General features: G+C 45.5%; 1 protein-coding gene across 7 annotated transcripts in view; it reads left to right on the plus strand.

Annotated features, from left to right (window-relative positions):
* The first annotated feature begins 10,295 nt into the window (after window positions 1-10,295).
* Window positions 10,296-26,284, plus strand: part of CADPS (calcium dependent secretion activator) — a 434,676-nt gene continuing 418,687 nt past the window's right edge. For 6 of the 7 annotated variants that reach the window (XM_040407754.1, XM_040407751.1, XM_040407753.1 and 3 more), the window contains exon 1: window positions 10,322-10,657. In XM_040407754.1, coding sequence (XP_040263688.1) covers window positions 10,322-10,657 — 336 coding nt within the window. Of the gene's footprint in view, window positions 10,658-26,284 lie in introns of all 7 variants that reach the window. The other variant, XM_040407750.1, reaches the window with a different exon arrangement.

Genomic DNA, 26,284 nt, shown 5'->3' on the forward strand with positions numbered 1-26,284 from the left:
CATTGGGGCCAGACGGATGCGTTCGGGGCCGCTCGTGAGCCCCTTCAAACGGAGCGCACGAGCGGACACCCGAACGCTAGTGTGAAAGTAGCCTAATCCTGCCTGTAATGATATCACCTCTGTGTACACATAAGATAGGATCCACCGTTCACAATAGGTGATTGTCAGAGCTTCTCTATTCTTTCCTTGTACAATGACCTCTGTACAGGTCACAGAGCATGCCTAGGAAACTCTCCTATAGAAGTCAATGAGGTCCCCTCCTGACCATTGTGTCTATGGCCCATAAGGCTGCCGTAAAGCAATTTTAATGCTTTGTAAATGCTGTTAAGAATCAATCATGAATGTTCATGAAATAGAATAAAGAAATCTGCAATCAGAAAATAAAAGGAGATTAGAAAAAAAACTGTGTTGCTTTTTTGGTGATACATTCACTTTAAAGTGTTTCCAAGTGCTGGAATCAGCAGCGATCAGCTCCACTATGGGAAGGAACTCAGTAGCCCAGCAGCACCACCACTGGAGAAAAAAAGTATTACACCATTCTTACTGAGATGAATGGACTGTCTATGTAATGTAAGGACATTCTAGATGCTCCAGAGCAATGGCCTCTCTGTGCTGTTGTTAATAGATCCAGAACATCCAGAGCTGGGTACCGATCTCTATTTACTAAGAATTTTATTTTAAAAAAAGGGTATTGTAATTTTCTTGTGCAGCTTTCAAAAGATGTTACAGCAGTTTAAAAGCCCAAGACCAGGGGTAGACAACCTCCGACACTCCAGCTGTTGTGAAACTGCAACTCCCAGCTTGCATAATTGCTCTGCTTTTCTCAGAACTCCCATAGAATTGAATATAGCATGCTGGGAATTGTAGTTTGACAACAGCTGGAGTGCCGAAAGTTGCTGACCCCTGCCCTAGACTATAGCCCAAATAGCACGTGGCCTTTAAAAAGTTATAAGTACTTTTCTGGGTTCAGAACACTGATGGCTTATCATCAAGATAGTAACGTAGTAACATAGTTTATAAGGCTGAAAGAAGACATCTGTCCATCCAGTTCGGCCTGTTACCCTGCAAGTTGATCCAGAGGTAGAAGCCAATTTTTCCTAATTTTAGGGGGAAAAAATTCCTTCCCGACTCCAATCAGGCAACCAGAATAACTCCCTGGATCAACGACCCCTCTCTAGTGGCTATAGCCTGTAATATTATTACGCTCCAGAAATACATCCAGGCCCCTCTTGAACTCCTTTATTGTACTCACCATCACCACCTCCTCAGGCAGAGAGCTCCATAGTCTCACTGCTCTTACCGTAAAGAATCCTCTTCTATGTTTGTGTACAAACCTTCTTTCCTCCAGACACAGAGGATGTCCCCTCGTCACAGTCACAGTCCTGGGGATAAATAGATGATGGGAGAGATCTCTGTACTGACCCCTGATATATTTATACATAGTTACTAGATCTCCCCTCAGTCGTCTTTTTTCTAAGGTGAATAATGCAGCGTCCCACATATGTGTGTAAAAGGGACACTTTAAACATCTGCTTATTTATCTAATGTATTTGCAATGTATGGTATTTCCTATTATCAGGCTGGCAATGCCATTGCACCCATTTGCCCCTAGGTGGTGCTGGCGCCACATAACATATATAGCTTGGGGTGTGTCTAGCTCAGGGCTTGCATTCCAGTGTAGTGTATTGTAGAAAGGAAGAAAGCAAGTGTATGGAGGAGAGAAACAGGCCTTATCCACCATGTAGCTGCCATTTCTTTCCTCCGGGACCTGACCAATCCTGGAGAGGACAAACTAAGAGTAGTTACAGCAGCTTAGCACTGGACACTAAGTCTATGTCTAAATATGAAGCAAGCCTAGTGAAGGTTAGAGCTTAGTCTGGCCTATGGACTTCACAAACACAAGTGACCAAGAGTAACTTTCCAAGTTCTGGGACACGACTGGATGATTAAAGGGCTTCTGTCACCCCACTAAACTCATATTTTTTTTGTGTGTACTTATAATCCCTATCCTGCCATACTGCCATACATTATGTTATTAATAATTTTCGTTCAGTAGATTTAGCAAAAAACTTACTTTTATAATATGCTAATTACCTTTCTACCAGCAAGTAGGGCGTCTACTTGCTGGTAGCAGCCGCAGAAAACCGCCCCCTCCTCCTGTTGATTGACAGGGCCAGCCGCGATCTCCTCCTCCGGTGGCCCTGTCAGCATTTCAAAAATCGCGCGCCTGTGTTAATCCGGCGCAGGCGCTCTGAGAGAAGGAGGCTCGCCTCCTCAGCACTCCCTCAGTGCGCCTGCGCTGATGACGTCTTCTCTTTCGGTGATGTCATCGGCGCAGGCGCACTGAGGGAGTGCTGAGGAGGTGAGCCTCCTTCTCTCAGAGCGCCTGCGCCGAATCAACACAGGTGCGCAATTTTTGAAATGCTGACAGGGCTGGCCGGAGGAGGAGATCGCGGCTGGCCCTGTCAATCAACAGGAGGAGGGGGCGGTTTTCTGCGGCTGCTACCAGCAAGTAGACGCCCTACTTGCTGGTAGACAGGTAATTAGCATATCATAAAAGTACGTTTTTTGCTAAATCTACTGAACGAAAATTATTAATAACATAATGTATGGCAATATGGCAGGATAGGGATTATAAGTACACACAAAAAAAAAAAGAGTTTAGTGGGGAGGGTGTCTGGTTCATAGGAAAGGGTCAGAAATTGATGGAAACACCACCAAAATGGTTCGGGAACAGCACGGGGAAAATGTCTGGATGCATCTTGGACTCCCAGGTCGCTGCTGGGAACGATGTTGTCCGAGTAGTACGCCACTTTTACAGACTGACAATAATACGTACAAAACCGAAGATAAAATCGATTTTAGAGGAAAAATTGTTAGGAAGCATTCTTTCCTGTATATTTACTTGTATATAAAGTGCAAGTGCTGCCAAAAATTACAAGGAAGAGGCACTCCGATACAACCTGTATATCACATAAAGGAGGGCCTCATTCACATTGTGGTAAATGTGAAAGCATCTTAAACACCTATACCATCAAGGGCACCTCAACTTCCATCTATCTGGTGTTCCCTGCAATAGAGAGTGCCCCTGGAGGATTTAGTGTTGTCTTCCCATCCACTGCACTGCCGACCCAGGGAGGTCTGCTAACCGTGAGTATATGAACTACTACCCCCATCAGCCCACTGTAGCCTCACGTGTTGCCCCTGCGGATCCAGTCGCTGCAATAACCCTAATTTTGATCATTTTTCAGGGTACTGTAGTCCACCCATTCCAGTTGTTACTTTAGTTGCCCTCCTCTGGACCCTCTCCAGCTCTGCTATGTCTGCCTTGTTCACAGCTGCCCAGAACTGTACAGAGTACTCCATGTGCCCTTTCTGCTACAGATCTTTCCCTATCAGAGGTCAGGGAACGTGTCCTTTCTGCTGCAACTCTCTCCTTATCACAACTCAGGGGCATGTCCTTACTTCTGCAGCTCTCTCCCTATCACAAATCAATGGGCATATCCTTTCTCAGGAGGTTCATCTTTTCTTCTGCAGCTCTTTCCCTATCGCGGTTCAGGGGGCATGTCATTTCTGCTGCAGTTCTCTCCCTTTGTCACGACAGGTAGGTAAGCGGGGAAATAACCAAACACAGGAAAACAAACAGAACAAACGACTAGGCCCAAAAGCGAGGTAGAAAAGGGTCACCTCCTAGCGATCCCCAAAAGTTTTCCCTAAACTGCTGTGCCCATGTGCATACCCTAATAGTGGATATGCACATTCCCTCGTGCCTAAACCTAACCACCCTGGGCAAACCCTAAGCAGTAGGGAAAAGGGAAGAGGCAACCCGCTTCTTCAAACCCGGAGGAAGCAAGCGTCTCCCTAGAGGCCTAGATAAAAGACACAAAGGGAAATAACGGAGAGGACTTATCTTGAGCATAGCTGGAGCAGACGATCAACCACACATCTAGAGCTCCCAGGAAAGAACTATAACCCTCACAGGCCACTGGGGGAAGGAGGGATAAATAGCCTCACTAACAATGAAACCCAGTACACCTGAGGGAAGGTGGATCCAGCTCAAACCCAAACCAAAACAAACGGAGAAGTCAGACATGTGCAGCCAGTCTGACAGACCTCCGCACATTCACAGGGCGAGGCGTGACACCCTTTAACTGACACCACTTCAAACAGTAGATACGGCTGGTGGCAGTTGAAGGAGGGATATTTTCTTCCCTTCCTCTTTTCAACAAGGTAGACAGAGAAATAAGGAAAAGAGCAAACAGCAGGTGGCGCTATGCAGATACATTTTATTGAATAACTCAGAGGCTATACTACATTTTTAATTACATGCAATTACAAAAGTATTCAGATCTATGTGCTGATTTGAAAAATTTTGAATATTTTTTGCGGGACAACCCTTTTAAAATAGTGCAGTAATTCACAGGTCTTGATGTCATCAGCTTTGAGACAGGACAACCTCACCTGTATTGGAATAGGTAGCAGGAGAGATTTATTAGCCTGTGCTCAGACCCTGGTCCCCGTCCCCAGGCTATGATCTTGGCCATAGAACAAACAGAGGCAAAGGATAAATTGTCATTTTCCAGGTACGATGTCAGTTCTTAGTAAATACCATAGAGAGAAGAGGGTCCTCAGGCAGAAAATCTTTGATGAAGTCAAATTCCATCAGTAGCGTCCAATTCAGTACCCCTCCCCCACCCCCAACCCATCGGAAAGCGGAAGGGTAGATTGTATGCGTTCAACATGCTAGAAAGTCAGTAAGCTCGACAAGCATGGTAAATGGGATTACGCCAAGGAAATGCAAGCTCAGGGTTCGGCCATGATTTAACCCTCTCACTGCCTTACCGTATCACACTCTCTGCTGTCTCCCTTTTCCTCTTCTATTACATTTTTTTTTCTTGCTGTTTTCTCACTTTATCAGTATGAAAATAAACTGGGTGACACCAGGAATGGCCGACGCTACTCTAATTCCATTGCTTAGGGCTCATGCACATGAACGTATTTTTCTCCCGATTCCGTTCCGTTTTTTTTACAGGTCTGTATACGGAACCATTTATTTCAATGGGCTTAAAAAAAAAAAGTGTACATTCCTTGTCCATATGTCCGTTCCGCAAAACAATAGAACATGTCCTATTCTTGTCCGTTTTGCAGACAAGGACAGTCATTGTTACAATGGATCCACACACAAAAAAAAAACGGATGCAACACGGACGGATGTCATCCATTTTTTTTGTCGATCAGTGTTTTCTGGACCGCAAAAGACATACAGTCGGTGGATGAGCCCTTAGTGTCATTTTATTCCAGCCAAATGTGCAGCGGCAGAGCACAAGCCCTTATCTATCTATTCATGCAGCCAGAAGCAACTTGCTTAAAGGGTTATTCTACTTTGCCTCTAAAGATTGATTGTCTTGTAGGGGTCACATTCGGCTGGAATAAAATGACACTAAGCATTAAAATTTAGTAATTTGATTACAACTCCCATTATTTTAGATGATAAAAAATAAAAAAATGCCTTTTTCTAGGAACAGCGCCACCATTATTCATGGTTGTGTCGGGTATTGCAACGTCAAGTAAATAATACTTGAGTTGGAATACCAGACACTGGTCTGACCACAACTGAGAAGGTACGGCGCTCTCCACTTCATGTTAGTGATTGCGGGGCTCTCAGCTTCTGCACTCCCACTAACCAAAGTTCTGACATGTCATAATATATCAGAAGTTTTCTGGGACAATAAGCACTCCTTAAAATTGTATGAGCATGGTATAGGAACATGCGTAAAGCATCAAGTCTTAATTCTAGGACGCATCAGGAGAAGAGTGGTCTGAGGATCCATGTATTGTGGTCACTGGTCCCCCGTTCTCCTAAGACGTTCTCCTAAGAAGTGAAGGTCTCAAAGGTGAGATCAAAACCTATCATGAATTTAGGCTATAATATTTAAAAGCATTGTCCGACTTTGAAGCTGACAACCCCTGAGGGCATTAAAAACCCCACTCAACTGTCTCATCTGTCACCACTGCCAGCTGCTTACAGTCCCACCAGGACCAAAAAGCCACTTGATCCCGTGACTGCTGCAGCCAATCAAAGGCCTCAGTGGGCACAGTGGCTTGAACCCTACACCACAGCAGTGATGTGCCATTCAAGCCGCTTTGACTGCTGAGGCCTGTAATTGGCCACAGCGGTCATGGGACCAAGCTGCTTCATTGTCCTATGTGGACTTGAAGCACCTGCGAATGGATCAGGGGCAGGAGAGGTGAGTGTTTTTGTTTTCATTTTTAAGAGGACAGTGGAGGATCTCAGGGGTCGTAGGCACCAAGGCTGGATGACTACTTTACTCTGGAAAAAACTCCTTTAAAGAGGTTTGCTGAGACTATTCAACTGATGGCCCATCCTCTGGATAGGTCATCAGTATCTGACCAGTGGCGTTCTGATACCCGGGATCTTCGTCGATCAGCTGTTTGCGAAGGCGCCGGCACTCGCACTAGCTCTGCGGCCTTCCTTCTGCTCACCCAGCACAGTGCCATACATTGTCTAGCGGCAGTGCTTGGTATCACAGCTCATCCCCCATTCACTTCAATGGGGCTAAGCTGCGCCTAGGCCAAGTGACCGACGAACGCGTTGTCACATGGCCTAAGGAAGGCTACGCTGTTACCTTCTCAAACAGCTGATTGCCAGACCCTCACCGAGCAGATACTGATGACCTATCCTGAGGACAGGCCATCAGTTTTAAGTCTCGGAAAAACCCCTTTAAAGAACCTTTGAATTTACAGCTGAGAAAAGACGCTAATATCACTCGTGCATTTACCTATGTCAATAATCCTAATGGAAACTTCCACCTCCAGTCTGAAATGGCCGATAACAGGGGACAATAGAGTGCACAGAAAATTAAATTCAAATATTTATTTTTTTCCGTTCCTTTAAATGGTATTAGTGATTCCGACAAAACATCACGATTTAGGCAGATATGTCCCCTCATGGATCTGCACACTGTCATGACAGCCTTCTTCACATAGGGGGAGCAAGATGATGTCAGAGCGGTGGCATCAGACCCCTGGTCCCTGCAGGCGCTCCATGTTCAGCACTGCGGACAGCTCCCTGTTGCTGGACAGCTCCTCTCAGTTCTGTCCTGCAGCACTGGCTGTCATCATCATCATCTTTCACCATTAGGTATCTGCTTCATGGACAAGTCTTCTTCTCACCCCATCTCTGATCTTCTCCAATGCTGCTATTTCTGCTGACTCTTCTCTATTTCTACAATTTCTCCATAGCTCGAGCTCTGAGAGCTCATCTCACCCCCCCCCCCCCCCCCCCCCGTGATCACCTCTCCTCGGCTCTATGAATGCATTTTCTATCATTTTCTAGTTTTTTCTTAGATGTCCGCCCCACCCAAGTCCTAATAAGACAACCTAACCAGATACCCTCCTACCCTTCCCTTGACTTCTTAAGTTTACGAATATCTCCCTCCTCTCTGCATCAATCCTTTATTCTTTAACCATAACCCTAATTTTCTTTATTGCATGTCTCTGGATTGATGTTCTAGATCAGCGTTTTTTAACATTCCTGAGTCAAGAACCCCCTACTCAAATGACATCAAAGAAATCTCAAGGCGATGATCATATATTGTGCTGCCTAGTAAAACAAATCATGAGCGCAATGCAAGTATCCAGTAAAGATATTGGTGAAGGATGGGGTGGGGGGTATTCAGATACAAAAACATTGTATCATTTTTGGAGATTACAATACAGTGGCTTATTGTTATAATGTGGGTTTTCTGATATATGGTGATATTATATATTTATATACCTTTGAGTATTGCTACTTATGCTGTTGTTTTAATTTTCTTACATTAGGTGGTGGGGGCTCCATCCATCTACCCTTTGGGGAGAATTTTAAGTTCTGGGACTCTTTGAGCATGAAAATCAGCTAAGCGGTTAGGTGTGCATCTTATGACATGCTTGTTGACGGTTTCCAATAGCAAAAAGCGAAATTGTGAATGCAGCAAGAAATATATAATGCAAGACAAATCTATGTAGTTTAGATTTGCATATACATTTTAAAAGAGGTGTTCAAATGTAGACATGACATTAAGGTTAAACATTCTGCCGCTGCTCTGGTCTCTGTTGCTCTGCACTTCCTGGACCTCGGCTCGACACACGACTTGTCTTGTACTGATCTTTCAGCCGATCACTTGATTAAGGCGGGACGGCAGTGCAGGCAGCGATTGGCTGAGTGGGCAGCCCAAGCCATTTCCTGTGTGTCGAGCCAGGGGCCAGGAAGTGTGGGATCAGAAGCGTATGAGGATCAGTAAGATGAGTAATGATATATTTTTATTTTTAACCCATTCCACTTCTTTAAAAAAAATAAAAATCACCCGGAGAACCCCTTTTAAGCCAATTTCTCAGAGCCCCCAGGGACCATCCTAAATAAAGAGGTCGGTTGATTTAGAAGACTCCTTTCCAAATCACCTACGGGGGAATTCCGAGTTCACAGAGATCTGTCTCTCATTTGGGAGCCTTATGTCTCTGTTTGTAGCTGCTAGAAGGAGAATCTCTTGCCCTGGAGGACCCGGGATTACGTCAACTGTCCATTGATTCCAATGAGAAGGGTGTGACGCTTCATTTCTCCAGTGGTGGCACTGCAGAGAAATCAATACTTTTTCTCCGCGGTGAATACTCATTGAGTTCATATAAATTAACCTGCTCCCAAAACCGTAGAAAACACATGATAAAAATGACAAGACAAACTTAGCTCTGCTACGTCTGCGCCCTGGGCTCTGCTGCATTTAGCAAATGAAGTTCATTCACTAGCTGTAGTGCTTCTCCATCCCATCCAGCTGCTTGCACACTGAGCACGCCCACTTGTGTGCAGACAGAGCTCAGCTTTGCTGGCAGGCAGGCAGAAGATCTCCCACTGCTGCTGCTGCTCACACATAGATCCAGCTCCAGGGGTTGGCTCATGCACTACATAACTTTCAGTCCCCTCCCAGCAGATGTTTTATTTTATTTATTTTTTGCACAGAGCATCCCTATCTCCAAGGGAACGCTCATTAAGTGCAGTGAATATTCATAGGGTTAAGGCCGAGCTGCCCTCTTTGTCCCAGTGCACTGCAAGTCTTGGTGATCAAAGCCCCTGCTTTTTTTTGTTTTTTGTTTTTGTTTTGCTCTCCTTTTACCACATCGGAAAAACTTTTTTTTTTACACTGTGGGCCTTTTTAGTCATTTTGTGCATGATCAAATCTGGATCCGTCACAGCGCAATGATTTTAGATGTTTTGTAGATATCTGTCGCATGGCGTGCTTATTTGTGTACGATAAAAGTCAACGGAAGTGGCGACTGTTTGAACTATTTCCGTCAACAATCATTTAGAAATTTTACAAAAATAATGAAATTATACTCCACCCCCCCAAAATGCAATCTGTCGGGTTAGATCTGTTTCGTCATTGCTGAAGTGTACGACGTGATCAACAGATTGAGGCTGATTGCTGCAGTTTTTAGTTTTTTTTAAACGCCCCCCCCCCCCCCATCTGCCTGTTTAGTCTGACATGTCCACGGTAGGATCGTTCAATGATTGACAGACAGAAAGCTGCCAGTTTTGCCAAATATCCCTAAACAGGTGATCGCCGTTCCCCTGGAGCATAGACGTGAAGCGACGCTCTACTAGTAATGTCTGATCGGCCGATCAGTATGGGATTTTAACCAAGATCGAAGATTCAGATTGAATTTTCAGCTAGGGGGTCAAATGAATTAGAGAGAATCAGAATTATCTTGTATCTGTGGTCAGCTGAAGCCCGATGGAGGGGGTAGTCCTTTGCAAAAAAAACTAAAACAAAACGAAGCGTCTTCACATGGGATAATTCCATTCATGATGGAGAAGGATCCAGCCGCTCTCTGGGTCATACATATTTTCGTCCTGCACCAGCATCCGGTATTGATTTCATGATCTTAGAACACATCTCATTCTTCCCTGGTCATCTTCCTGTATCCTCAAGATTTATTGGCCTGTGGACAAAGAGAAGGCAGGAGGCACCATCTGCTGCAGCACATTAGCAGATTACAGCCACAAATTATCAATGGGACAGCCCCCATCGGCAGTATTTTGTCTCTATCCGCTTTCCTTTCTCCAGTAAGAGTACAGGGGAGGAGAGAGTTAAACACGTAAGCACTGCCAATGCCTAGTCTGCACTTAGCTGCAATATCAGGTCCTGCTTGATCTGGAGCTAGCTGCTGCCTCCTGCACAAGGATTATTAGGGTGCACTGCTTTCCAAAGCCCCTCATCTTCTTCTTCTTCTTCTTCTTCCTCCCCATTGCCGCTCGAATCCTAGCAAGATGTTGGACCCATCTTCCAGCGAGGAGGAATCGGATGAGATAGTGGAAGAAGAAAGCAAGGAGGTGCTGGCACCCAGCACAGGGGCCCGGCTCTCTCCTAGCAGGACCAGCGAGAGCTCAGGGGGGCTACAGCCGAGCAGCAGGAGCAGCAGCGTCCGTCCATCCAGCCCTAGTCCATCAGTGGTCAGTGAGAAGGAGAAAGAGGAGCTGGAAAGGCTGCAGAAGGAGGAAGAAGAGAGAAAACGGAAGCTGCAGCTCTATGTGTTTGTCATGAGGTGTATCGCCTACCCCTTCAATGCCAAGCAGCCCACCGACATGGCGAGGAGGCAGCAGAAGGTGAGAACAATAGGGGGGAAGGGAGAAGACCCCCTAAAGTATGGGTGGGTGCGGAGTATCATTATTATATTGTATTGCTGTCCATGTCATCATCAGGTCACATCTGCTTCAAATACCTCTTGGGAAGAGGTATCTGTCATGGTGATGCACAGCTGGGACTGATTGTGTGACAGCCTGGGAAGAGGTTCTGCAGCAGCCAGGAACGGTGGGGGAGATGCAAGCGCTGCTCCCATATGTCTTTGTAGGCTTTTGTTCATACATTTGTGCCATGGGCGATATTACATGCATGACTGTACTTTGCCGGATGTAGAAGTGGATTGTGGCCCAAGTTGATTGGAAGGAACAGATGTCCAGCGATAGCGGGGGGTCTTACATAATGGTTGGACTAAGCTAGGAAGCCAGGGTCTCCAATGTTTAGGGTTGGTATGGGCAGGAAGTGAAGCCTTATGTACGAAGACCCAGGCACACGCTGATTCCTATTGCTGCTGATAGTACATTGAGGCAGGGGGGATACATAGATTTTTGCATCTTCTTTTGGTTGCACATTACAAGAGTAAATGAACTGGAGCTATGGAATCACATCATCTGCGCCCTCCCATAACCCAGCTCCTCCATAGGCGTCACCAGCACCTGATCCATGCAACAGCGCCACCTATGGAAAAGCTACGTGTACGGAGAGGGAGGGATGACGCTGTGAGCCTGATACAGGAAGCGATCACTTGTTTATCTCATAGGCCAGGTTCATTCATAGAATTGTGTGGTCCTCATTACATCAGGATCCAACAGATGAGCGCCGACCCATTGTCTTCTGCTGTATCTACGGTTCATGGACCATCGTCAATGTGAAGTCCTATTTCAGGGACGGTAAAACGTTTAATAAAATACCCATAGTGCTTAGCACAGCCAATGACATAAGGTTGGAGGAAAATCAAGTCTAAAGGGGTAGTTGGCCGAGCCTCAAAAGGTGCTTGTGCCGTCATGAAAATTGGCCGGGCTCAGCGTATGACTTGACAATACATCAAAGATATTCCCTGGGTATGAAGCTGGCCCCATCCACAGGCGCTCTGCCTTTGATTTTATGGCATTAATGAAAATCCAGACAAACCCCTTGTAGATTGACAACTTTATGCCGTAGGAACCTGCAACTAAACAGCCCAGCTATCAAATTATTTTGGCAGGGCGTCCTTGTCATTCACGTCCAACTTTAATTGGCTTCATCTTGAACGTACTTCACAAAGCATCTAAGGAACATTCAATCCGGTTGTCATGTAGATTGCCATACTATAACCCTACATCATGTACAAAGGTGATATAGACTTGACCATGACATACTTATGGTATATGGGTGACTATATACAGCAAAAACCTTGGACAGATATTAGGTTCTAGGGAGAAGCATTGTAGTAACTAGTATGGACCCATAAGATTTATCTTCTTCTATGACCATTCGATTCGAATAGATATTAATTGCCAATATAGTGGTCTTCTACTATGGTGGGTCAATAGGATCTCTTTTATAGGAGAATGAAGGGCAACAAATATTGGATCAAAGACTAAGGTCCATAATTTTGAGCTGATTGGTGATACATGATGAATACCGATGACCATATACCCACTTACGGCATTACCGGGGACTGTTGCCTACAATATCTGAAGGTTATGTAGGGGTAGAGCGGTGGTTGGTTTGGTACATTAGTCATTGCACGTTAGCTATGTAGCTGCTAGTCAGCCTCACATTTCTGTAGTAAATTGATATAGGCTTTAAGACGCCATGGGATCCACCAGTGGGGCTGTATAACTGATGGAGCACCGGGACTATTCATTAACGTGACACCATGGTTGAACCGCCTTGCAATGTATGATACAAATCAGACCGTCGTCGCCGTTCTCTAGGGATGCGCTCGTCGGAGCTGATATCACCGGCCACTATTTCTCCCAGTAATATATAGGCTTATAAGCAAGTCGTCTATCTGCACTCGGATCTTTAGAGGAATCCTATTGAGTTCATCATTCTGGAAAGATAATTGAAACATTAGTCATATGCACAAAAGAGGTGATGACGATCGAGGGACTTTATTTCATTTAAAGGACTAGTAAACAACATAAAACATAGGTTGTTTGTCATATAAAAGGGAGGCTAACACTATCTATACATCTATATATACTCAAAGGCATGAAAATGGATTGTTTTACATAGGACTGCAGCTAAACCCATTGCATAACCATAAAGAAAATCAACTATCAGTTCGAAACGCCTTGTAGGAAAATGCATAAATTCAACACTATGGGAGATTTCTTAAAGGGGTTGACAACTGCTTTCGAAAATATGGTTCCTAGTGCGACCCCTTGATCATAGAGGACAGCTGGGGGTAAGCCATGTATTACGGGTGTCCTTTTAATACCAGGAAGGTTCTAGTCTGCCAGAATGGGAGCCACGTATACAGAGAGAATCTTCAGTGTGGCACTAACGGACCTGAGTGCAGGGCACCCCGTATGACATCCATATGTCCTAATAGGGCATATGAACAGGGGTTGTAGACAATACTGGTCCACCAATCAATCAGGGCACCATTCTGTGCCCGGCACCCTATATATCTATCCACAGCTGACAGTCGCGTCAGGCCAGACCGTGATAAATGAGAAAAATATGACACAGGGGCTTCAAAAATTTGCCATTCGCCCCATGTAAGAGGCTAAGGCAAGGAGTCACATTCACCAAATTGCCAGGTATGGACAGAGGAGAAGACAGGAAAGGATCTGTATATACTTGTATAAGGGTTGAGGGACCAGGTGATCATAGAAGTGCAAGGAAGAGCTGCTCTGAAGCACAAACTGCTGCTCAAAGAAGTAAAGTGGTGTACAGACTGAGTGTCAGTTCACACCTGAGCGTTTTACAGCGCGTTCCTACGCGCTGTAAAACGCACAACAAGGAGAAACCAATGCTTCCCTATGGGAATGGTTCTCACCTGGGCGTTTTACAGCGCGTACGATCGCGCTGTAAAACGCCCGACGCTCAAACAAGTACTTGAGCGGTTTTTTGGGCGTTTGTCGCGCGTTCCCGTACATAGACTTTCGGGAACGCGCGACAATGTGTGTTCGCTTGTCTCTGTATGCGCGCTTGTAAACGCCCGTACAATCGCGCATACAGAGCGCTCCTTTCAGAACGCTCTGGTGTGAACACAGCGTAAGGCCTTATTCAGACGTCAGTGAATCACTGACTAGTGCTGTCAGTGTTCTCTACGGACAGCACACGTACCCATTGATTTTAATGTGTGTATTCACACATTTGTGATTTACCACGATCCAGGGGTCCGTGGTTACTTCGCAGAAGCATGCCCTATTTTTGTCCATGTTAATGGATCCCCATTATAGTCTGCAAGTCTGTGACAAACCACGCGCACAACATGGATGGCGTCCGCGTTTCATGGATCGTTCCTAGCACGATTGTTCCAAGCTATTGAAATTTCACACGAAGGACAGAAAAAAAATAAAAATAAAACAGGGACCAAACAGCGATCCTTCGTGGACATCTTGATGGATAAACCACTGACCATCTTGTCACTGACGTCATCAGGACGTGTGAGGGAGGCCTAAGAGAGTTGTTTTTTTTTGGCGTGCTTTAACTTACAGAGATACGGAAGCAAAGGGTTAAATAGTAAATTCCTCTCTGTATAGGTGCAGGACTTCTGCTGATGTTTCAGCATGTAGCTAATATTTGCCGTGCGCGCATTATTTTATTGTAGCTTTATATATAGATACACTGTATACTGCGGTGTGAGCGTACATCTCATCATCACATCCGATCATAAATCAGGAGTGATGAAAAAAAAAAAGTCTAGAAAAGAACAGACATTTAAAGGGCCCCTCTGGGGGGACATAAATACAGCACAATTAGCAGAGCAGATGACACGCTCCCCTACACCCATTGCTTCAAATCAAAGATTTTGTCCCCAAGAAAGGGCTCATTCACACGACATTTTTTGCGGCTCGGTTGCGGACCCATTCACTTCAATCCGTTGCTCCGTTCCGTGGCCCCACAAAAATTATAAAGCATGTCCTATTCTTGTCCGTTTTGCGGACAAATATGGGCATTTCTATAATGGCCCGTCGGTTCTGTTCTGCAAATTGCGGAAGGCACACGGGCGGCATGCGTGATTTGCGGATCCGCAATTTGTGGACCGCCAACTGCGGCACGGTCGTGTGAATGAGCCCTAATAAACACAGGAGCTGCAATTACTGGAGGGGGCAGTGCTCAGTTACTGACACCAGCGAGTATTTGAAAATTCGATTCAGCTGCTTCGCCAAATTTTACAAAAAAATTAGCTTTGTGACAAATTACTTCATCACAAAGACGCGTTTCTTTGTAAGTAATGGGTGCGATGACAGGGAGCGTATCAGATAGCAATATTACAGTGCAAAATAAAAAATAAATATAAATAAATAAATAAAAATCATACTTACCGTTGTACCGTGATCCGTGTCCGTTTTTTCATCCGTGGGTCTTCCTTGATTTTTGGAGGATCCACGGACATGAAAAGTGAAAAAATAAACTAAGTCAAGTTTGCATTGAAAATAATAGGAAAAACGGACACGGATCACGGACATGGATGACTATCTTGTGTGCATCCGTGATTTTTCACGGACCCATTGACTTGAATGGGTCCGTGAACCGTTGTCCGTGAAAAAAATAGGACAGGTCATATTTTTTTCACAGACTGGAAAAACGGATCACGGACGCGGAAGCCAAACGGTGCATTTTTCGATTTTTCCAAGGACCCAATGAAAGTCAATGGGTCCGCGAAAAAAAACGGAAAACGGAACAACGGCCGCGGATGCACACAACGGTCGTGTGCATGAGGCCTTAGGGTGAAAAAAGCCAAGAGCGTGGCTAGGCTATTCTCAGCAGTCCGATAGAAATGAATAGAGGATCGCCGCACATGCGCAGTGAGTCCTCCGTCACTTTGCGGACTCCATTCTAAATACAGGTGCAGGTTCCAGAGGAGGGACTCGCATCTATCAGACATGGGGATCATACCCTATCGATATGACCCCAAGGTCTAATATGAGATAACACCTTTAAGTACAATTGAAAGATCTCAAAGTAAAACATGTCTAATCTAAATATTCTTTTTAAATACATCCATAGTCAAAAAATACATTAGAGGACAAAGGGGGTCATTTACTATGTCATACATTTTAGTTGCGCCGCTATCTGCGACTTTTATCCCGTATAAAACTGTGGGCGTGAGGAAGGGGACGGGCGGCCGGCATGTACGCCTGTTTAAGGAGTAGAAAATGGTCTAAATGTAAGACTGCTCAGAAGCCGTCTTACATTTAGAACTGGAGCTGGATGCGCCAAAGTTATGGAGAGGCAAGCGCCAGGTTTTGGGCTTTATTAAGGCCGGCGTCTAAAACGTCGGTCTCAATAAATGTGCCCCAAACGCCCACTGCACCCATCATCCGTGCAGCTGTAGATGCAGAGCGCCTACATACTGTATATGGTGCCTGACCTTCCTTCTGAATATTTTCTGTCTCCGTGGCTTCCTGTGTGATATTTTGTAAAATGTTTATATAAATATATACAAATGTGTGTGAATAAATATATATATAGTATAAAATAACTATGTCAAAGCCGTGTGTAGATCCCACAGTGTTCGATGTGTCAAACCCTCATATGGCATATAAACCTCCTTATATGAAGTGCTCACAATAATCAGAACACATGACAATTTGCATATGGAGTATTAATTTGTCTTGTGCATACAGAGGCAGCGTCCGCTATTACAGCGCAGATTATTCCCACTAGTAATGGATTTCTGATTAGGAGCTCACATTTACAAATTCCTTGTATACAGTTCATCCATATAAGGCCTCATGCACACGACCGTTGTTGTGTTCCGTTCCGCAAAATGGGGTTCCGTTGTTCCGTGATCCGTTTCCGTTCCGAAAGTAAAAAAAAGTCTACTTTGCCATGCAAATGATAGGAAAAAAACGGACGCAGACGCGGATGACAATCTTGTGTGCCTCCGCATTTTTTTACGGTCCCATTGACTTGAATGGGTCCGCGAACCGCTTTCCGTGAAAAAAATAGGACAGGTTATATTTTTTGGACGGACTGGAACCACGGATCACGGACGCGGATGACAAACGGTGCAATAGCCGAGTTTTCAACGGACCCTTTGAAAGTCAATGGGTCCGCAGAAAATCACGAAAAATGGAACAACGGACACGGAATAAAACAACGGTCGTGTGCATGAGGCCTAATGATGGACAAACCCCAATTTTTTTTTTTCAATCGATGGATAACCTTGTCTGGATCAGCGAGTTGTTTAGTCGTTAGTCCAAACCCTTCTTCAGTTTGATGTACTGGTCGTTTTTTAGTTTTGCATAAATTATCAGATATTTACAGTGGTGATGAAGGGACAAGAGAATTTGCCAAAATTTGTTTCGGGCACAATTTGGTTCAAATCGACCAGTCGGATTTGATTCAGTCTGAATTGAGAGTACCAGTTAGGGCGGGTTCTCACTAGCATTAGTAATTCTGTTATACGGTTCCGTTATATAACAGAGTTAAGCCTCATTTACACGTCAGTGTTTCACGGACGTGTGCTGTACGTGTTCTCCACGGACAGCACCCGTCCCCATTCATTTTAATGTGTGTATTCAGACATCAGTGTTTTATCACGGTCCGTGCGGCCGTTTTTTTTTAGCACGGGTGCAAGCTCGATTTTGTCCGTGTTCTCGGATCCATTACGCCTATTAAAGTCTATGGGTCCGTGAAAACCACGGATGCCATCCGTGTTGCATCCTTGTTTCACGGATTATTAACCCCTTAAGGACTTATGACGTCATGTTTCCCGAGTCCTTAAGGGCCCATGACGTACCGGTACGTCATAACTTTAAAACTAGATTGCAGCGCGGCGGGGGTTAATAGGAACAGGATGTCCGCTGAAATCATTCTGATCAATTCAGACCTGCGGTTTGCTGCGTTTCCGGTCCATTCGGGTCTCCGGTGACCCGATGAACCGGAAAAGGACGGTGATCGGTGGTGTGATTACACACCACCAATCACAGTCCGAGCATTTGGGGGCGGCGGTTCTGTCCTCGGTGCTGATTGGTGCGGGGCGCTCCTCTCTCCCCTCCTATTCGTGCTGCTGCTCCTGCACTGTGAGGACCGTTCTGCACCAGCTCCTGTGACCCCCCCCCCCCCCCCCGTCAGCACCCATCACCCTCCAGGTAGGTTAGGGTCAGTGAGGGAGAGGCACAATTAGGCAGGGATAGAAGGGAGAGTTAGTTAGGGGGGGGAAAAACTAAAACTTTAGTTTAGTGTTTCTGGTGGTTGGGGTTCACAGCACTTAGCTGTGAGACCCTAGACCAGTGTTGGCGAACCTATGGCACGGGTGCCAGAGGCGGCACTCAGAGCCCTCTCTGTGGGCACTCGCACCCTGGAAAAAGTCTATGGTGTACCAATATGCCTTAGACTTTTCCTGCCATTTATCAGCGCAGGGCGTACTATGAACGGCACAGGCAGGGCACTGAATGTAGGCGGCTATTATAGCTAAATGATAAAGTACATGGAAGATATACTATTTTGGACTGTAGTATTCAGGGTAAATTGCCGTGTTGGCACTTTGCGATAAATAATGGTTTTGGGTTGCAGTTTGGGCACTCGGTCTCTAAAAGGTTTGCCATCACTGCCCTAGACCCACCCAGGAGTGCTGCCACTTGCATCTTGTACAAGAGATCTAAGGGAAATTGTTCTATGGAATCTATACTCTGCTGTAGGTGAGGCACGTCCCAGTCACCCTCCCAGCACAGACTGTGGGTCCCCACTGGTCTGAGGGGCCAATCCATCATCTGTTTCCACAGCTAATCCGCAGTCAGTAGCACAGGCCATGCAGAACGATTGCTCATTCAATCAGAAATAAGCCTTGTCTTATATTCTACACAAAGAATACTAGTAAAACCCATACGAGGACTGCCATGTCCACGATCGTTGCTCCTTTTGTAGCTTAATATCACTGAACCAACTATTTCTAAATATTGTCCAGACTTGTAATGTGTCTGCACCAAACATCTGTCTAAAAAGTGGCGCAAATTGGTGCAATGTTGGTGCAATTTGCTACATCTAGGGTTTCTACACTGCTTCAAGATATGCTTGGCAAGGACGTGGGGCGGGTGAAGGTCTAGCCGGCCTGTCCAAGGTTCCGCCATCCTTAGGATTAGTAAATGTAGGCCATTGTGAATAGAGATGTAACTTGAAGCTCTGGGATCTGTTGCAAGAGCTCTGACAGAGCCCCCATCCATTAACGGGGTTGTCCCATCTCATTCATATCGCTAGGACACCTCTGGGACTCGCACCTATCTCTAGAACGGAGTCCACAAAGTGAAGGAGAACAGATTGCGCATGCACGGCATACTCTCCGTTCATTTCTATGGGAGTGTCAAAAATAGCCAATTTTTTGGAAAGCGCGGCCACCACTGCATTCACTTCTATAGGGCTGACGGAAAGTCAACAATCCCATAGAATTCAATGGCCCCACATGCGCGGTCCACTGTCTTTCACTTTGCAGGCTGCTTTCTACAGATAGGTGAAGGTTCCACCTCCAGGACCCACACCTATCAGACATTGGTGGCCTATCCTAGCGAAATTGCAAGAAAATTTAGACTAGCGCATCCAAAGTCACAGGTGCACATCCATAAAGCCAACATGCAGACAGCATAGTACATATGGCAGCACTCTGTTATACGTGCAAACACTAGAACTAAGGATCAGAGATTACTCTGAATTACAGAAGCACCCTACCTACTATACATGAAAAATGGAAGCTCTTTGCGCACATTTTTGATCAAACGTGTGTCAGACCCATCTACCTAGCGATATGCCAGCAATGCTTGAGATGACACAACCCCATTAAAGCTCATGCGCCATCCTAGTGGTAATTGATGTAATTCAGGACCTAATAAACATGCAAAAATCACAGCTTGCTGCAAAAATTCTGTATATAGAACTCTACATTTACCATGATTTGTGTTGACGAATTTGGGGCATTTAAGCCCAGCCCTGGACCTCCTCAAAACTGACTCATAACACCAATTTCTGGGCTGGGTTTACATAAGCTTTGCCCATTTTGAGGCTGGAATAAACCAAAGGAGCAACTGGGCATGTAATGTGTATGAAGATATACAAAATTTATACCATCGACCGATGTTGGAGGAAAGAAGGATCGGAAGGATCTGTGCATGCATGTGTAGGATGTGGGAGGAGAACTCATTTGGCCAACAGCTTGTTTGGCCAAGTGCATGACCACAAAAATAAGCCAAGCAGAACAGTAGACAAATGCCCTAAGGAGAAGTCCCAACAACCCCAAATCAGCCAGATGCCCTACATGAGAAAAGAATACTATGGGCACCAAGATAGTGAGGAGCATGGATGATGGGTCTACATCTTCCAGGGTTGAAGCAGAACCACAGTATGAGCACATGACGTGCTCAGATGAGTCTCCAGGGTGAGACCTGCCAATTCTGTAGGACAACAGACACTGTTTGCTCGGTGAGAAATATTTTCGTTCCATGCACATGGCAAATAATGCCGTCCATAAGATAGTTGTAGGGACCATCCGCTGGGACATTTTATTATACATAGCAGTCACTGGAACTGATCTTATGCTGCACGCCAGGAGGGACTGCAGCTAATGCAGCTATCATAGCCCTGAGGACTGCCCTTCCCCCACTGATACATGGGCAATAGCGTGCAGTACATGACTCTGTGCATAAAAATCCTAATGAATTCCCATCATCTTGGTTTTTACTGTGAATTCTTAGAAATCCTGGGGCATTGCTGTTACTCTGTGGTATCTGATTCCCAAATGTAAAGATAACGGGGGGAATTGTCACAGGAGGCTGCTGCTGTCTCCGCATCATGTCATGACAGCAAAGACACTGGAGATGCTGCTTGACGTGAAGCTACATGTCCACCAGTGGAAGAGCCTCTGCAGAAGCTGCAATGGGCACGGCCTCAGCTGCTGCAGAACCTCCCCGACGGCCAATTTGTAAAGAAATAGCAATGTGATAGCTCACCTTGAAGTTCTATAACCACTGCCTGCAGACTTGCTCTTTCCTACAGCTCCTCAATAACCTCTACTATTTATGGTATATAGTATAGTATCTATTTTATGCACTTATATATATATTCCACAACACTTTACAGACCTTAGCATCAAGCTGTCCCCAATGGGGCTCACAATCTAAGTTCCCTATCAGTGTGAGGAAACCGGAGCACCCTGAGGAAACCACGCAGACACGGGCAGAACATACGGACTCTATGCAGATGTTGTCCTTGGTCGGATTCTAACCCAGGACCCATAAAATCATATAGTACATGGCAATACCTTTCTAACAAAGCTAGAACCAGCCCTGTATCTCAAATGGGTCCAGAGATCTCCTCATTTACTGCTCCAATTGCTCTGCTAGATGATATTCAACCTAGCAGCTCAGGGGTGTGTCCTTTCTGCTGCAGCTCTCTCCCAAACACAGCTCAGGGTCCATGTCCTTTCTGCTGCAGCTCTCTCCCAAACACAGCTCAGGGTCCATGTCCTTTCTGCTGCAGCTCTCTCCTATACACAGCTCAGGGTCCATGTCCTTTCGGCTGCAGCTCTCTCCCAAACACAGCTCAGGGTCCATGTCCTTTCTGCTGCAGCTCTCTCCTATACACAGCTCAGGGTCCATGTCCTTTCTGCTGCAGCTCTCTCCCAAACACAGCTCAGGGTCCATGTCCTTTCTGCTACAGCTCTCTCCTAAACACAGCTCAGGGTCCATGTCCTTTCTGCTGCAGCTCTCTCCCAAACACAACTCAGAGTCCATGTCCTTTCTGCTGCAGCTCTCTCCCAAACACAGCTCAGGGTCCATGTCCTTTCTGCTGCAGCTCTCTCCCAAACACAGCTCAGGGTCCATGTCCTTTCTGCTGCAGCTCTCTCCTAAACACAGCTCAGGGTCCATGTCCTTTCTGCTGCAGCTCTCTCCTAAAGACAGCTCAGAGTCCATGTCCTTTCTGCTGCAGCTCTCTCCCAAACACAGCTCAGGGTCCATGTCCCTTCTGCTGCAGCTCTCTCCTAAAGACAGCTCAGGGTCCATGTCCTTTCGGCTGCAGCTCTCTCCTAAACACAGCTCAGGGTCCATGTCCTTTCGGCTGCAGCTCTCTCCTATACACAGCTCAGGGTCCATGTCCTTTCGGCTGCAGCTCTCTCCCAAACACAGCTCAGGGTCCATGTCCTTTCTGCTGCAGCTCTCTCCTATACACAGCTCAGGGTCCATGTCCTTTCTGCTGCAGCTCTCTCCCAAACACAGCTCAGGGTCCATGTCCTTTCTGCTACAGCTCTCTCCTAAACACAGCTCAGGGTCCATGTCCTTTCTGCTGCAGCTCTCTCCCAAACACAACTCAGAGTCCATGTCCTTTCTGCTGCAGCTCTCTCCCAAACACAGCTCAGGGTCCATGTCCTTTCTGCTGCAGCTCTCTCCCAAACACAGCTCAGGGTCCATGTCCTTTCTGCTGCAGCTCTCTCCTAAACACAGCTCAGGGTCCATGTCCTTTCTGCTGCAGCTCTCTCCCAAACACAGCTCAGGGTCCATATCCTTTCTGCTGCAGCTCTCTCCCAAAACACAGCTCAGGGTCCATGTCCTTTCTGCTGCAGCTCTCTCCTAAACACAGCTCAGGGTCCATGTCCTTTCGGCTGCAGCTCTCTCCCTGTAACTGCCACAGCTTCTAACAGAACATATGGCCGGTGTAGATGGTAGATGGACAAAAGCTCAGGTAGATGGACAAAAAATAAGGAAAAGAACAAACAGCAGGTGGCGCTGTACAGATACATTTTTTTGAATAGCTCACTGGCTATGCTGCATTTTTAATTACATGCAGTTACAAAAGTATTCGGATCCAGGCGCTGGTTTGAAAAATGTAGAATATGCTTTAAGAGAACAGTTAGCTGATTGCTCAATTCCAATCCCTCATACAAATGGAGCATCGGACTGGCCCACCAGAGCCCCAGGTGATGCTCTGGTGGGCCCAGGCTGTTATACCATATTGGGCCTTAATGGTCCAGGAGAAAAGAAAAAAAAAAACATTTGGAGCCAATAACTTGCTGTTGGGGTTTATTTAAATCAAAATCTATTAGGGGGTGCAGAGGTTGCATTTGCTGAAGGGGCCCAAAGACCCTTGTGCCACATAAGAAGACACTGGTATTGTAGAAAGTGCGTGCAGGTCAAGGGTTAAGGTCAAGAATTTTGCATGGAGGGCTGCTGTTTCAATTTTTGCCTCAGGCAGTAGGAAGGCTACAGTATGTGCTTCCCTGCCCCTGGCCACAAAGCACCGAGGGAAGGGGGGCCCAAACTAAACTATTGTACCAGAGCCCATGAGCCGTTAGCTACACCCCTGATTAGACTTTATTGAAGACATCAATGTTCGGCCCCAAGAATAATTTTCTCTATTGGGCCCAAGCCACCTGAGTCCTACCTTGTACACATGCATGCTTTTCTTGGCTGTGTGTTCTAGATAGGACAATGGAAGGAAGCAAATGAGTCTGTCAATGGCTTATCTCCCAGCGAACAAAAGGATCATATTAAAATCCAACATTCCCGCTTCCTATCTGCCCCAAATCTGTCATTGGAGGAAAGTCAGGAAGCCTCCATGTATATTATATCATCAGCCTGTCCTGGCAGGTTCGTCCCATAAACGTGTAATGTGCATGGCCGGCTTTAGGGGACAGAAGTGATTCTGTAAATGCTGCAAAATGAAAGCTTTCATATCTAGCATTATGGGATATTAGTTTTACATGACATTGTATCTCCACATTGTTACTTGTCATTGCTGGTTTCCTATGTTATGGTGGCGGTGTAGAGGAAAACTCTAATCGGTGGATATACTCATCTCCCCTACCACATCAGCAGCAGTATAGTGGGGGCTAGGATGCGTCTATATAGCGTAGACCAGGGATGGGCAAAATGCGGCTCTCCAACTGTTGTAAAACTACAACTCCCAGTATGCCCAGTCTGCCTACAGCTATCAGACCACAGCAGGGCATGATGGGATTTGTAGTTTTACAACAGCTGGAGAGCCGCACAGTTTGCCCATCACTGGCGTAGACCACCACTGACTACACTGCTTACACGAGAACCACTAATATATTTTATTGCTGCCTGGCGAGAAGAGGATAAGGAAAAATATCCACCATGAAGGACTAAAGGGATTATTAAAATGGAAACCTCCATGCCTTAACCTCAAACCCCTCCTATTGCTATAGCAATTCACCCGCTATATATATAGTGCACTGGAGAAATATTCATATGAGATTATATATTATACAAGCTCTTTGTGTAATTGCTGTGCTTCCTTCCCATGTATCTAGATGGATGCATGCTGTATACAGCTCCTGTAGCGCTAGTGCTGCACCTGGATCCCACCCCCTCCCCCTCCCTGCGGCAGCAGCAGCATCCCGGCAGTCAGGTGAGGCATCTGTGCACAGACTGGCAGCTGTCCTCGCCCTGACATCAGGGAAAGATTGTATTGTTCTTACATCACTGTATGGAGAAGGCAAGACAAACAGTGATCCCCGGAGAAAGCACACAAACCTGGCCAGGGAAAATCTGCCCTAAACCATCGTATAGCGGTGCAGATATACAGGCAGTGTCACATTTGTGTGATTTGTTATTTATTTATTTATTTTATTTATTTATTCATTTATTTATTTATTTTTTATAAGTTTGTTGCAACAAGTGTTGAGTGAAGTTTTGAAAAATTCGATTCAGCTGCTTCGCCAAATTTCGCGAAGAAATTCGCTTTGTGATGAATTATTTTGTCACGAAGCGCATCTCTTTGTAAGTAGAGTGCGCAATGATGGGGAACGGCTCCTGCCATTGCTGTATCTGAGAATAATATTGAGGGCTTTCAGGGGTTAATTCGTTAAAAACTAAAAACTCACCTTATCCGTTCGAGCGGCCATCTCGATCTAAGAGACTGGCGCTGTGCTTGATGACATCATCATGCCAGCTGAACGTGGTGACATCATACATCACCGTGCATGAGATTTCGCGCAGGATCTTCAATCAAGAGGGCCGCGGCGGCCTCTTTGTGCTCAGACGGACCACGTGTGTATGTGTTTATTTTTTTTTACTTCCATTTTTTGGGAAAATTGATTCGTTATCACGAAACACTTAGAAATTTAGCTTCGCTGCAAATCGAATTTTTTAATGAAATTTCGGATCGAAGTCCACTTTGGATACTTCGATTCGCTCAACCCTAATTGCAACTAGTGTCATAGCCATAGAGGTATAAACTGAAAAAAAGGCTACAGGACCTTGGGCTAAGGGGCTAATATCTGCAGAGCCAATTAGTATTTTAGTAAGGTGGTGCGTTGATATAATTACTCATGGCGGAGGGGGGATTTATCATTCTCTCATGTCAGTTTTCTGCCGTAAAAGGTCGCAAATTTCATGTTTTTTTAATGCCTTTGCCACTGGGATCTGGCAAGGTAGGGGAGGAGTGAGGCCAGTGGTCCCGTCTTCCGTCACATTTATCTTCTTTTACACCAGAGTTAGAAGAAAACTGAAATCTACGTCTGCTGGGGGCTGGTGTAGATTTCAGTTTAGATGCATGGACTGCCGTAGCCGTAGAGGTAGGAGCCTCGTCATAAATTGGGGGCGACCTCCGGCAGCGTGCAGGGTATCATAGACTGGTCTACAATAAATTTATCCCATCGTTTATTTTATTTTTATTAAATAAAAAAAATATTTTTATGATTTTTTTTTATTCTAGAGTAGAAGATAGTGGTCAGTAATTTAATGCAAAATGTCTAGAGGCAAAATTTGGTTAAAGGGCTGAAAACAGCTGATCGGTGACAAGCGTTGGACCACTACCAATCTGTTCTGAGGAAAGGTCAACGGTATCTACAGGCAGGAAAAACCCTTTAACAAAATGTTTTCCTTTCTATATTCCATCTGTTCATGAGAAGATAGATACATTAGATACATTAGATAGATAAATAGATAGATAGATACATAGATAGATATAAAAGGATAAAAACTGTATGAAATAATTTAATGGAAGGTTAGTAACCATTTAAAACCATTTCAAACTTCATGTCTTGCTGATGGAAGTTAACAGAACTGAGAGGTGATGGCCTCTTGGTGCTGGAGACCCTTGAGTATTTGCCCCTTTGGTCTAACAACATCTGAATAGCCTTGGGTTGGTGTGCTACTTATGACTGGACACCTTGCTTCAGGTTTCTCTGGATGTAATTACTGGATAGGGAGGCATGGAGAGATTTTGTCTCTGCACTTCACAACCTTCAACTGTTTTCCTGGATTTCAACAGTGATGGCCTACCCTCAGGAAAGGACCTCAATACATATCTGATCAGTGGCGGGTCCGACTCCCGGCATCACCACTGATCAAGCATTTGAATAGGCTGCGGCACTCTGGTTGAACCCTGCAGCATCCTTACAACAGACCAAGCACAGTGCCGTACTTTGTATAGTGGCTGTGCTTGGTATTGCAACCCCTGGCCCATTCATTTCAATAGGTCTGAGCTTCACATAGACCACGTCACTGATGGGTGTGACATCACTAGGATAGAAA

Source organism: Bufo bufo, chromosome 9 (assembly GCF_905171765.1).
Source record: "Bufo bufo chromosome 9, aBufBuf1.1, whole genome shotgun sequence".
NCBI classification, from domain to species: Eukaryota; Metazoa; Chordata; class Amphibia; order Anura; family Bufonidae; genus Bufo; species Bufo bufo.